Genomic DNA, 13,259 nt, shown 5'->3' on the forward strand with positions numbered 1-13,259 from the left:
CTTTGACAAAAAAGCAAAGGCAAGTCATTGGAGAAAAGACAGACTTTTCAACAAGTGATGCTCAAACAAATGGACATCCACAGGCAAACCACTGAATTTACACCTTTCACAAAAGTTAACCCAAAAGGGATCATAAATTTAAATGTGGAGCATAAGCTATAAAACTTCTAGATGATAACATCAAAGAAAATCTAGGTGACCTTGGGTTTGGTGAGAAGTTTCAAATACAACATCAAAAGCACAATCCATGAAAGAAAAAAAACTGATCATGGGCCTTCATTAAGAAGTTCTGCTCTGTGAAAGTCAATAAGTATTAAGAGAATGACAAGATAAGCCACAGACTGAAGAGAAATATTTGCACAACACACATCCGACAAATGACTTATATCAAGCGCATGAAAATCCATGATTCACAATGATAGGAAAAGCCAAAAACAATTTTCAGTGGTCACCACTGAGGGTTAGTGAAGACACTAATTTATCACTTATAACATCCCTAAGAAAAGTTTTATTCTGGAATAGTGCATCTTCACGATAATTATCAATGGCTGGAAAAAACATTAGGAGAAAATTTGAGGGAGCTTTCTACTGAAGATTGACTCCTTAAAAATCATAAAAAGAGGAACTGCTCAATATAATCTCATTCAATGTGGAATGTGGCATTATGTGCCCTATTGGTAATGCCCTAGGAAGAACCCAACATCACCAATAAACAGATCTTGTCTGAAAATTTGAACCTGAATCTGATCAAGCTCCTATAACCAACTACCAGTTTATAGAAAATACATGGGCTAAAGGAATGCATTCCATGACACTCCAAAGAAGCAACAAGTCTCCCTTCCTTCTATCTCTCAGCCTCATTCCCCCTCCTCCCTGAGAAAAGTCTCATGCTACCAAGAAGCTCTGGTCTGTGACAGACCCCTCGGTGCAAAGGGCAGCTGTGATGTTAGTTGAAGCCACATCCTTGGCTACAGAGCATAAGATATAAGAGACTCAGCCACGGGAAGCCTTCATGTAAATGTGAGGTGGGAAAAATGTCCCAGAACTGTCCCAATCCGAGAAGGAAACAACAAACCATATTTTCACTTTTCACAGTGACTTTTAACAAAATTAATCAATCAAAGAACACTGAGGTAAATGTATATCAGAAGCATGTAGCACAAGCTGAAAAATAATGTTTGCTGCTTATTTTTCCCTGCCCACAACTTGACCTATGCCAAATCAGGCAAAATGTTTCTGCTTGTATGAAATGGTGATGACCGCTCCGCAGCCTTTTGGCTAAGATCAAGTATAAAATGGTGATGAAACCAAAAGTTATGCATAATTGAATTCATATAAAGAAATTATCTGGATAAATCATGCCTTTCCTGCCTTGATATCTACAGATCTCATATTCTATGTTGAAATATGAATATAAGAAAAAATAAATTTAACATTCCTAAACACATCATCAAATTAAACTCAGAATGACATGTTACGTTTTGGTTTTTTTTTTTGGTACCAGGGATTAAACTCCAGACTTTGTGCTTGCGAGGCAGGTGGCGGCACCACTGAGCTAAATCCCTGGCCAGGCCAAACATGTTACTTTCTTAAATTACAAAATATTATTGCCTTCTGTACATAGCCCAAGCAGTATCTGGGAAAATCAAACATTGTCTTTGAGCCACTGGAAGCCACTGGAAGCCACCGGTGAGGAACCTCCCACCAACCATCATTCTGCACCATACCTTAATTTACCCGTGCTTAATAATCCACTTAAGTGGTTTCCAACGTAGAGGAGAGGCAGAGGAAACAGCTTCAGTTAAAAAAGAAAAGAAAGAATATCTGGTTAGATCTCCAAGAATGTATTCTCCACATGTTCAAAATGGTGACATTTGCATCCCATCAGTAATCAAATCATTTGAGTTCCTTTGCCTGGAATGACTAAATTTTCCAGAATCCAAAATTCATCCAAAAGTTTCCCCAAGTGATCTAAATAGGTAGGTGAATATTGACATCATTTATCCTAGGGAAGAGGGAGGGAGATAACTGTAAAGAACTAAAACCTTACCTTGCCCACATTCGTAGGATCTGGTCAAAGTCCACTGGGGAAGAGGGAACAATCCTGGGCTGAGTTGGGGAGTTAAGGGTGGGTATTTATACTCTCTAGGGAAAGCCTCAGAAGGCTGCAGACTTCTTTCTACACATGTCTGTACTCTTCTGGGCAAAGGTGAACATAACTCTCACAGGAATGTCACCGGTTAGTGGTCCTTTCAAAAAGTTGTATATACTGGCCACATAACTTTGAAATGTATTTGTTTCAAAGGCCTACAATAATTAATTATCTACTACTACATCAAATGATGTCAGAGTTGTACTTGAATTGGGTTCATTGAGCTCTAAGCTTCTGAATTATTTTCTGTCAAAAGAAATACTGTTCAAAGTATATTAACTAAACAAACAAAATGAAAAGTCTATTCTTACATAAGAAAAAAACAGTACCCTTTCTTAAGATAACTCAGAGTTTTCAAAATTGTATAATAATCTATGTCTATCATGGTGACTTCAACATTTATTTTTCCATTAAAACTTTGCAGGGCATGGTAGCAAATGCCTGTAATCCCAGCACTTGGGAGGCTGAGGCAGGTAAATCACCACAAGTTCGAGGCCAGCCCAGGCTACATAGTCAGTTCAAGGCCAGCCTGAACTACATAGTGAGACCCTGTCCCCAAAAAGCAAAAATCAACCCCCAAAAAAGGACATTATGTGTGCAAATCAGATATATTATCCATTGAAACATATGGCAATATTAAGTATCATCCTCCCCAAACTGTTATAAAATTTTATTATCAGGAGATATGCACAAGAAAGAGGCTAGAATTAGACAGTTTCTACAAGTAAATGATAATGCCAGTACAACATACAGGAATCTATGGGACACAATGAAAACAGTTCTACGAGGGAAAATCATAGCAGTGAATCCCCATATTAGGAAAACAGAGAGAAGTCAAATAAACAACCTAATATAGAACCTCAAACTCCTAGAAAAAGAAGAGCATAACAAACCCAAAGCTCATACAAGAGAGGAAATTATAAAGATCAGAGCAGAAATCAATGCAATGGAGACCAAGAGAATGATATAAAAAAATCAATGAATCAAAGAGTTAGTTTTTCAAAAGAATAAATAAAGTTGATAAACCTTTAGCCAACCTTATCAAAAAGAAGGAAAGAAAAGGCTCAAATCCATGCAAATAAGAATGAAAAAGGTGAAGTCACAACAGATCCAGCAGATCATGAATACCTACTTCAAGAACCTGTACTCTAATAAAATGGAAAACACAGAAGAAATGGACTGATTCCTAGATACATACAAACTGCCAAAGTTAAATGAAACAGATATAGAAATTCTAAACACCCCATTTACAACGAGTGAAATTTAAAATGGAATTAAAACTTTACCAACAAAGAAATGCCCAGGTCCTGATGGCTTCACTGCTGAATTCTACAAGACATTTAGAGAAGATCTATTGCCACTACTTTTTAAAATCTTCAATGAAATTGAAAGGGAAGCAAGGCTTCCAAATTCTTTCCTGGAAGCAAGTGTTACTTTGATTCCAAAACCAGATAAAGGCTCAACCAAAAAAGAGAACAACAGGCCAACCTCCCTAATGAACATAGATGCAAAAATCCTCAACAAGATACTGACAAACAGAATACAGAGGGTCATCAAGAAGATCACATACCCTGACCAAGTCGGATTTATCCCAGGGATGCAAGGATGGTTCAACATCCATAAATCAATAAATGCAATACACTATATTAAGAGCCAAGGACAAAAATCATATGATCATCTCAATAGATGAAGAAAAAAGGATTTGACAAAATCCAACACCCATTCATGATAAAAAAAACCCTATAGAAAATTGGAATAGATGGTCTTTATCTCAACCTGATTGAGGCTATCTATGAAAAACCAACAGCCAACATCATACCAAATGGTCAAAAACTGATAACTTTCATGCTAAAATCAGGAACAAAAAAAGGATGCCCACTATCAGCACTCCTGTTCAATACAGTTGTGGAAACATTAGCCACAGCAATTAGAAAAGAGAAAGAAATAAAAGGAATAAAGACAGGAAAGGAAGAAGTTAAATTATCATTATTTGCTGAAGATATGATAATCTACATAGAAGACCCAAAAACTCTGCCAAAAGACTTCTACACTTATTTGACAGATTCAGTAGAGTGGCTGGATACAAGATCAACACTCAAAAAACAATAGCCTTCTTGTGCACAAATAGCAGACTCACTGAGAGAGAAATTAGGGTAACATTTCCTTTTATAATAGCATCCAAAAAAATGAAATATCTAGGAATCAATCTAACAAAGGAAGCAAAAGACCCCTACATTGAAAACTATAGCACTCTGAAAAAAAGAGATCGAAGAGGATATAAGAATATGGAAAGACATCCCTTGCTCCTGTGTAGGAAGAACCAATATAGTGAAAATGGCCATACTTGCAAAACTCCCATAAACATTCAATGCAATCCCGATTGAAATCCCAACAGTATATTTCACAGAACTAGAGAAAACAATCCAACAATTCATTTGGAACCAGGAAAGACCTAGAATAACAAAAGCAATTCTAGGCAACAGATACATGACAGGGGGTATCACAATCCTCAACTTTAAACTATACTACAAAGCTACTGTGATAAAAACAGCATGGTACTGGCAAAGAAACAGGCTTGAGGACCAGTGGAACAGATTAGAAGATGCAGAAACAACACCAGACACACTAAGCCATCTCATCTTCGACAAAGGAGCCAAACGTCTTCACTGGAGGAAAGATAGCCTCTTTAATAAATGGTGTTGGAAAAACTGGATTTCAACCTGCCAAAAATTAAAACTAGACCCATACCTATCACCATACACTAAACTAAAATTGAAGTGGATTAAAGATCTAAATATTAAAACAGAAACACTAAACTTGCTGGAAGATAAGTTAGGTAGAATTCTTGAAGACACTGACATAAGTAAAGATTTTATGAACAAATCCTCAGTAGCAGGGGAACTAGCACAAAGAATCAACAGCTGGGATCTCATGTTATTAAAAAGCTTCTGCACTGCAAGAGAAACCACAAAAAGAGCTAAGAGACAACCTACAATGTGGCAAAAAAATTTTAGCAGCTGTACCTCAGACAAAGGACTACTATCTAGAATATATAAAGAACTGAAAAAAAATCAGACCCCAAAATTCAAAGACCCAATTCAGAAATGGGCATCTGAAATGAACAGACATTTCTCAGACAAAGAAGTAAAAGCAGCAAACAAATATACGAAAAAATGTTCAACATCACTGGTCATTTGAGAGATGCAGATGAAAACAACACTGAGATTCCACCTCACCCCAGAAAGAGTGGCTGCTATCAAGAAATCAACCAATAACAAATGCTGGCAGGGGTGTGGGGAGAAAGGAACCCTTCTCCATTGTTGGTGGGAGTGCAGACTGGTGCAACCACTGTGGAAATCAGTATGGAGACACCTCAAAGAACTAGGGCTAGAGGTCCCATGTGACTCAGACATTCCCCTGCTGGGTATCTTCCCCACAGAATTAAAAGAATCATACCACAGTGATATATGTGTGCCCACGTTTATAGCGGCACAGTTTGTAATAGCTAAAGCTTGGAATCAGCCTAAGTGCCCATCAACTGGAAACTGGATAAAGAAGATGTGGCTTTTTATAAAATGGAGTACTACTCAGCTAGAAAGAATGAGAAACTAGAGACATTTATAGCTAAATGGATGCATACTGAGGCCATACTCTTAAGCAAAATAGGACACAGACGTGGAAATACCGAATAGTTTCTCTAGTGTGAGAAACTGAAACTGTAAATAAGGATGAAAATGATTAAAATGAATAATTGATAATTTGAAATAGGAAAAGGTCCAAGGGTTAGGGGATGGCGGGAGGGGAAGCGGAAAGGGAAGAAGGGAAAGGAAAAATTATGAGAAAAGGAAAAAAATGGAAACAAAGTCTATGTAAATAGGGAAGGGTGGAGGGGGTGAAGGGAGCACAGGTAATGGGGAAAAAATAAGAACCAAGATATAGCATGTACAGGTACAAGCACCCAATGATAAACGTAAATGTATTGTACACCTAAAATGTACCAATAAATATAGAAATAAATAAATAAATAAAAGAACGAGAAACTAGAGACATTTATAGCTAAATGGATGCATATTGAGGCCATACTCTTAAGTGAAATAAATAGGACACACACATGTAAATACTGAATAGCTTCTCTAATGGGAGAAACTGAATGTGTAAATAAGGATTTAAATGATTAAAATGAATAATTGACAATTTGAAATAGGAAGAAAAGGTCCAAAAGGGTAGGAGAAGTGGGAGAGAAAGGGGAAAGGAAAGAAGGGAAAGGAAAAATTATGAGAAAAGGAAAAAACGGATACAAAGTCTGTGTAAATAGGGAAGGGAGCACAGGTAATAGGGAAAAAATAAGAACCAAGATACATCGTGTACAGGTACAAGCACCCAATGATAAATGTAAATGTATTGTATACCTGAAATGTACCAATAAAAGAATTTAAGCAAGAAAAAAAAAGAGGCTAGAAAGAAGAGAAGATAATGGACTCAGGGCTTGGCCCTTTACTAGTTAACATTCTGGTTAACAGCCTACAAATGACTCAACAATATCACAATTGATAGTATTATAGCTTTGAAAGATTTGGGTATAACTTGGTATGGTGGTGCATGAGAGTAATCCCAGCACTGACGGAGACTGAGGAAGGAGGACTGCAAGTTCCAGTTCTATCTGGGCAATTTAGGAGACCCTGTCTCAAAATAAAAAGGGCTGGGCCAGGGATTTAGCTCAGTGGTTTTGCCACCTGCTGCGCAAGCGCAAGGACCCGATTTCAATCTCCGGTACCAAAAAATATAAAAATAAAATAAATAAAATAAATAAAAAGGGCTGAGGACATACCTCAATAGTGCAGCACCCTGGCTTTGATCTCTAGTATGATAATAATAAATTTTTAAAAGGTTTGGATATCAAAAAAGATCGGTTGCCCCATTTTCCTATATAATTCAAAATAAAAACAATACTGACTTCTAGTTTACAGAAAAAGTCCATTAGATGATTTATGCTAATCACTTTGGCAAGGACAACTTAAAATGCTAGTCAAATAATTTAAAACCTTCATAAAAGCATAAATGCCATGGGAGGACAGTGAGGAATCTTCTGGCCAAAGAAGGGAAAATGGAAGCCTAAGCAGCTAGAAGACAGCAGAATTCTATCTTCAAATTTCAGCCAAACTGGGATGCTCCCCAAAGCATACTTTTCACAAACAAAGCCAAAATCTAGATTTTTTTTTCAGATGTTAAAGGACAAAATTACAACAAATCAAGTTTCACGTCTTAATTGGCTTTGACTTTAGAATTTGGCAGCAGACTGGTCCAAAGATAGCTTGTAATGCTCCATATGGGCAGAATCTCCATATGGGCAGATTCTACAGAAAATGGAAGTGAGGTACAGGGACCGACAGATGTGGTTACAGGTGGGTTACAGCTCCCAGCTGTTTTTTCTGGACATTAAGCTGCTTGTGAATGGCTAAGGCTTAGTTACAAGAGAGGATAACAGTCTGTTTACACATCAAGTTAGAATACAGCTCACTATGCATATGGAGAAACCTCTGACCAAACTTAAAATATGTATGGTGGCTGCTTTAAACCAAATTTAAAATATGTACAGCACCTGCTTTAAGCCAAATTTAATTCAATTTAACACAGACAAAAACTATGGGAATTCATCACAGCAGAATGTGGGAAGTGTGAGATCCAAAAAGGAAAGAAAAGCAAAGGAAATGGTAAATACGTAAGTATATACCTAAACATAAAATAAAAATATGTTGTGAGATTTAATAAGGTAGACTATTAAAGTGCTTGACAACAAGAGCATAGAGTTAAGAGGAGAGGTACAAAGAATGAAGAGATACCTTTACTCATTAGCTTTGGAATTTGGTAAGTTATTTATGCCTGTTGTGATTTCCAAGGTAACACTGAAAGAAATGAACCAGAAGAGATCCACTGACCTCATATTTTTAAACACTTTAATTCACTGAGAAGATTTAGCAATTTAAATTTTTAAGCACCTAATAATACAGTCTCAAATATATATATATAAAACAAAAAACCAAAGACAACCAAAAATCTGACAAACAGGCCAAGAGAAAAAGATAAATCCACAATCAAAGGTGACAGATGTGTCTCTCATCCCACAGGCTTCTCTTAAGATGATTCTCTTCACATGCTTCTCCCTTTCACCCAGAGGTAGAGCCTTTATTCCTTCTTAAAATTAAGAAGAATCATTTACTAATATAGTTAAAATGAAGCAGCTGGGTGTGGTGGCACACACTTGTAATTCCAGCACTCTGGGAGGTTGAGGTAGGATACAAGCTCGAGCTCAGCCTGGGCAACTTAGCAACTTATCAAAACCAGATCTCAAAATAAAGAAAATAAAAGAGCTGGAGATGTAGCTCATTGAGAAGGTCCTGGGTTCAATCCCCAATATCTAAAAAAAAAGAAAAGCTATGTGGCTTCTGAGACTAAATCATAAAAAACAATGCAATTTTGGCCTTGTCCAGAACACCCATCCTTAAAGACTGACCAAAAAGATATCAGCCTGATAGAAAAATGGACAAAAGCCTTTAACAGATACTTCACAGAGAAGGCTATCCAAAGGGACACTCAGAAAAGGTCTTAACTGGAAGTGATATCACCTTACTACAGAGAAGTGGGAGAAAAGACTTAAAAATGAAGGGCCACAGATTTAGCTCTGTGATTCCGCTGCCTGCCTCGCAAGCGCAAGGTCCCGAGTTTGATCTCCAGTACCCCCCCCCAAAATGAAAAGGTGCTCAACCTTGTAAGTAATCGGGGAAATGACATAGCCCATAAGATGTCGCTACACACCCAGCAGATCAGCAGACTTTAAAATGAGTGGCATACCAAGGAATGGCCAGAATATAAAATAACAGGAATCTTTGCAGGATACACACACACACACACACACACACACACACACACACAGAGGAATGAGGAATGGCTATGTAAGGACAGAGAGGTGACCATCTGCAAGTGAGGAAACGAGGCCTTACCAGAAACCAACCCTGCCAGTTCACCTGAAAGTGCTTGCTTAGCATGTGCAAAGCCCTGGGACCAATCCCGAGCACTATAGGAACCAAAAATGAACAAAAAGGTTGTTATTATTGTAGCAGTCAGAATAGTAGGTAAGGAAGACTTTGTGATTCCATTTCATAACCTATATAATCATTTAAAGGTTAATTATTCATTCAACTATACAATCAGATATGATTATCTTTTTGTCTATACATATTTCACAATTTTGAAGTTATTTTGGGGGGGGCTGAAGTTTGAGGTAGGGTCTCACTATGCAGTTCAAGCTGGCCTTACTATGCAGCCTAGGCTGGCCTCAAGCTCATGGCAATTCTCCTGACTCAGCCTCCCCAGTGCTGGAATTACAGGTGCCACCACACTCAGCATTTGAAATTCTTAAATTATGTTAAAATGTTTAACTATTATACTACATAAAATATGTTGCTTGCTGCTTTGCTGTCTTCTGCCCACCATGAACTGTTTCTCCTCTGTGATGCCCTCTGCCATCCCACCCTGCCTTGGAGCCACCCAACTATGAATAAAACCTCTACAAGCTGTGAGCTAAATAAATCTTTCCTCCTTTAATTTTGGGTGTCGGGTATTTTGTCTCAGCAACAAGAAAAGTAACTAAGACACCAGACATTAGAAACACATAGGAGAAAGACAAGCCACATGACATCACTCTCAAAAAATTGTGTTTGGTTAAACCTCCCTAAATCCATGTGCCATCGTAATCATCTACTGTCACCTGCCATACAGCATTGCTCTAAGAATTCAATCCCCGCTCTAACATCAGGCACCTTGCAGCTATTCATTAAAAGTTGGTTCCATTTCACTTTCCCAGGAAGGAAAGGTAGATCTTATGATTCCAGTTCCAAATGGAAAGAAGCTGTGTATTTCAACGTATATAAAACTGTATCCTTCATTCCACTCATAGATTCTATCAATCCAAGCTACAAATGAAAACAAAAACCAGATGAACAAAATAGGGCCGAGGACCAAATCCAGCCTATCTCTTGTTTATCCAAATGAAGTTTAACTGGACCTCAACTACACTGGTTTATGCACCTGTCACGTAGGGGTGCTTCCATGATACAGTGACAGAGTAGACCATTGCAACAGCAGTGGCCTATTCCTTGACCAAGAGAGGCTGCCAACCTTTGTGTCACTTCAGAAGACACATAATATTTAATGTTAATTGTTAAGCATATGCTTTTACTGTTATTGCATTATATTGCATGAAAGATATAAAATCTTTACTAGTAAGAACCTTCTACCCAGTGCAAGCAGAAAGTACAGTGTGTATAGAATCAGACCTGCACAAGCAGATCAGTCTGTAAGTCTATATTTCTACATCTTCTGTCACAGCTTTTGTTACTTACCTTTACAGGAATTCTCTTGTCAAAATCCGGAAAGTGAATTATTTTATTCAGCTTGGCTACATACAGTATCATTATGGTGGCTGCCATCTAAAGAAAAAGAAAAGAAACTACAGCAAAATATCTAGAAAGATTGTTTGAGATGCAGTGACATCATGGGACAACATTCATTAGAAAGGGAGCAAGCCAAAATTTTTTTTCATGTTCAAAAAAAAAAAACCAACCACACCATGCCAAAATTGTTCTTCTTGCCATCAGAACTACAAGCAAAATGTGTAACACCAAATAAACACACAAGTACACGTTATCTCAGGCTCAAAGGCCAGTGACTGCGGGATGAGGGAGTGGTATACCCAAGAGTGATTACAGCAACCAGCAACTGTGAGGCCACATGCTGATCCTGCCCTATACTGGCCACACACCAAGCATGGGGTCACCTGCCCCAGTAAGGGCCAAGGGGAGGGGCATTCTTACACAGGAAACTCTGCACCGAACATGTTTTTTGGTTTTTTTAAAGTCCAATATTTGGGCTGGGAATGTAGCTCAGTAGTAGAGTGCTTACCTAGCACACGACAGGTCCTGGCTTTCATCCCAACACTGCCAAAAACCCAAAAATCTAACATTTCCATAACACAGAAAACAAATCAAGAGGCCAAAGAAAGAGGGAAAAAAATTTTAATGGATTCATATTTCTCTTCAATCTCATTTAACTCCTATAAATCTGGAATATAAGACTGGGTTTGATCCCCGGTACCAAAAAAAAAAAAAAAGACTGGGTGTGGTAGTGCAGGCCTGTAATCTCAGCACTTGGGAGGCTGAAGTAGAAATACTGCCATAATTCAAAGCCAGCCTGGGCTACAGAGTGAGTTCAAGGCCAGCCTGAACTACCTAGCAAGACTCTGTCTCAGAAAAAAAAGAAATCTAAAATACACTAAGTATATTAAAAATACTCTGTATTATTATTTTGAAATAAACTCAGTATCATCTTCTTAAGCAAATTTTACAGTTTTCTTCATATTAGCATGCAAAATTTTACGAGCTACTTCACCATGAATACAATTCTAAATCTTTTTTTATTTACTAAGTTTATTGGTACATTTTAGGTATACATATATTATGATCACATTCATCATTGAGAATTTGTACCTGTACATGATATATCTTGGTTGTTTTTCCCCATTCCCCTTCCACCCCTCCACCCCTCCCTATTTACAAAAACTTTGCTTCTGTTTTTTCCTTCTTTTCTCATATTTTTTTCTTTCCCTTCTTTCCTTTCCACCCCCCCCCACACTTCCCTTTTCCCTTTGAACCTTTTCTTCCTATTTCACATTATCTATTACACATTTTGGTCCTCATTTACACTTTCAGTTTCTCACACCAGAAAAACAATTTGGCTATAATTCTAAATCTTGATCTTAATGAGTTTACAAATATTTATTACATGCTCATATTATTCAAGTCCTTCCTGAATTATAATTGGACTTTGTATTTTTGTCTTACTTTATATTTCTTGAAGAAATATACTAACACTTAATTAAAATAAGTATAATTCAGACTTTTAAATTGGGTCTAATGAGTCTCTTTCTGGTAAACCCAGTTCCAAATCAGAAAGGCTTATAATTAACTGAATATAAGCCAGTGGGTTAGAAAACAAAATTTTTTTGATTTGGGGATTTCCAAGGGCATATTAATGTGTTTTTCCACATATTTTTACGTTAAAACATAAAGATGTGTTTTTAATATAATATACTCTTTTCTTGTTAAAATTTTTCTCCTAAAGTAATGTTGCAAAGAATTTTAACAAAACATCAAACAAGAATAATGTTTACTCGTATATATGATAGACTTTTCCAGATTCACAATTTAAAATTTAGTAAACAATTATAATTTTTATAATTTTAAGTTTTTCTCCCTATAATCAAAGAAAAGTCAAAACAGCAACAGAAAAGTTTTGATAATAACTGTTTGCTTACTGGAAATCATCAACATGTGACCAAAAGAATAAACAAGTCGGCCGGGGATTTAGCTCAGTGGTTCCAGCGCCTGCTTCACAAGCACAAGGTCGAGAGTTCAATCCCCAGTACCAAAAAAAAAAAAAAAAGAATAAACAAACCACAAATTAATATTAATGGGAAATTTCAGAGAGAGCCAAATGGCTTTAATTTGAAAGTTTATCCAAACTCACTCTTGTACTTATAAGCAAAAATTACAAACGTGTTTTGTAAACATGTTTTGATTGTCCCATAGAGAAATTTATAAAAATGTGAATCAGGTGCCAGGATTTAGGAATTTGGAGATTTGATGTAAAAATTCAAATTCCCTCATTCTTTTGAAAAACTTCTGGCCAGGGAAGGGGGGTGAAATAAGGGAAAAATGGGTCACCCCTCATCACTCTAACACTTTTCTTATCAGCACAGTGGCTTAACCTATGTATCCTGTCCACAATTCAGTGGGACCAGAATTCTCCTGTCCCTCCAGCCCCCAGCTCACTCATTTGTTACACAGAGGCTTAGTCTTCTGGCCCCTTGGGATAGAGTAATTGCACTCAAATACAAACTTAAAATATTGTTCCTAAATTGCAGAATGATATAAAATGCATACCAATGTTTCATGTTGTATTACCAGAAACACTGTGATCTCTGATCCCTTGCCAGCTAAATATCATTGTAAACCACAATCATCAACAAAAGTACTTAAAATACAATTATGCA

General features: G+C 37.1%; 1 protein-coding gene across 11 annotated transcripts in view; it reads right to left on the reverse strand.

The window, feature by feature from the left end:
- Nucleotides 1–13,259, reverse strand: part of Slc35d2 (solute carrier family 35 member D2) — a 152,575-nt gene that overhangs the window by 132,815 nt on the left and 6,501 nt on the right. For all 11 annotated transcript variants that reach the window (XR_015448837.1, XR_015448839.1, XR_015448838.1 and 8 more), the window contains exons 3-4: nt 10,552–10,638; nt 1,728–1,795 (exon numbers count right to left, since the gene is read on the reverse strand). Coding sequence is in view for 6 of the 11 variants with exons in the window: in XM_021259396.2 (XP_021115055.1) it covers nt 1,728–1,795; nt 10,552–10,638 (155 nt within the window). In the remaining 5 variants the exon portion in view is untranslated. The remainder of the gene's footprint in view (nt 1–1,727; nt 1,796–10,551; nt 10,639–13,259) is intronic.

Source organism: Heterocephalus glaber, unplaced genomic scaffold (genome assembly GCF_053883595.1).
Source record: "Heterocephalus glaber isolate CG9 unplaced genomic scaffold, H.glaber_assembly_v1.0 deba00000594, whole genome shotgun sequence".
Classification (NCBI taxonomy): Eukaryota; Metazoa; Chordata; class Mammalia; order Rodentia; family Bathyergidae; genus Heterocephalus; species Heterocephalus glaber.